Source organism: Rhodotorula paludigena (assembly GCF_050403205.1).
Source record: "Rhodotorula paludigena JCM10292 DNA, Rt_paludigena_JCM10292v1_ctg160, whole genome shotgun sequence".
Classification (NCBI taxonomy): Eukaryota; Fungi; Basidiomycota; class Microbotryomycetes; order Sporidiobolales; family Sporidiobolaceae; genus Rhodotorula; species Rhodotorula paludigena.
Window position 1 is genome coordinate 1 of NW_027481298.1, and position 754 is coordinate 754.

Sequence of the window (754 nt, forward strand, 5' to 3'; positions counted from 1 at the left end):
GAGATTGAGGAAGAGCTCGAACAGCGCCTGCGGGAAGTCGACTTGCCGCTGGCGCTGCTGGCGCTGGCGCGCTTCCGTCACGCGGCGGCGCTGTTCCTGCTCCGCCTCGACACGACGGCGGTGCTGCTCGCGAGCAGCGCAGACAGCGCGGCGCTGAGCGGCCTCGACGGCGGCCTGACGCCGGATGGCGAACTCGCGCTCCTGCTGCGCGCGGCGGGCGAGTGCGGCGCGATAGGCGAGTGCTTCGGCAAGCGCCTCCTCCTGGCGGCGGCGCTCCACCTCTTCGCGGACAGCACGCTCGAAGGCCGCCTGGCGCTGGAGGCGCTGCTGCTCTTCGAGAAGGGCGGCGGCCTCGGCGGCCTCGGCGCGACGGCGCTGTTGCTCGTGCTGCTGAGTCAGGTAGGCGAGGCGCTCAAGCTCACGCTCGTAGACAGACGTGGCCGACGGGCGAGAGTCGTGGTGGTGGTGGTGGTGGTGACGAGGAGAAGCGAAGGCAGGGTAGGCGAACATGGCAAGATGCGAGGTCGGGCGGGAAGGTGGCGAGGGTGGAGGGAGCAGAGAGGCGAGGGAGGCAAGCGAGAAGCGAGGGAAGGAAGCAGGTCAAGCACGCAAGCTTATGTAGTCACAGAGCGTCGGAGAACGCGCAAGCCCGGAGGCCGAGCGGGGAGAGTCGAGACTCGAGCGTCCTCGCAAGCACGAGAAAGTGCGAGAAGCAGCCAGAGTGACAAAGCCCGAAGCACGGCGGTCGAGGGCG

The 754-nt window shown here is 69.1% G+C and overlaps 1 protein-coding gene across 1 annotated transcript; it reads right to left on the reverse strand.

Annotated features, from left to right (window-relative positions):
• On the reverse strand, positions 1-510 carry JCM10292_002460 (uncharacterized protein; the record flags this gene model as incomplete). The annotated part of the gene is made up of 1 exon (XM_076653032.1): positions 1-510. A coding segment is annotated over one exon (510 nt), but the record flags the coding sequence as incomplete, so codon positions are not given.
• Positions 511-754: the final 244 nt, after the last annotated feature.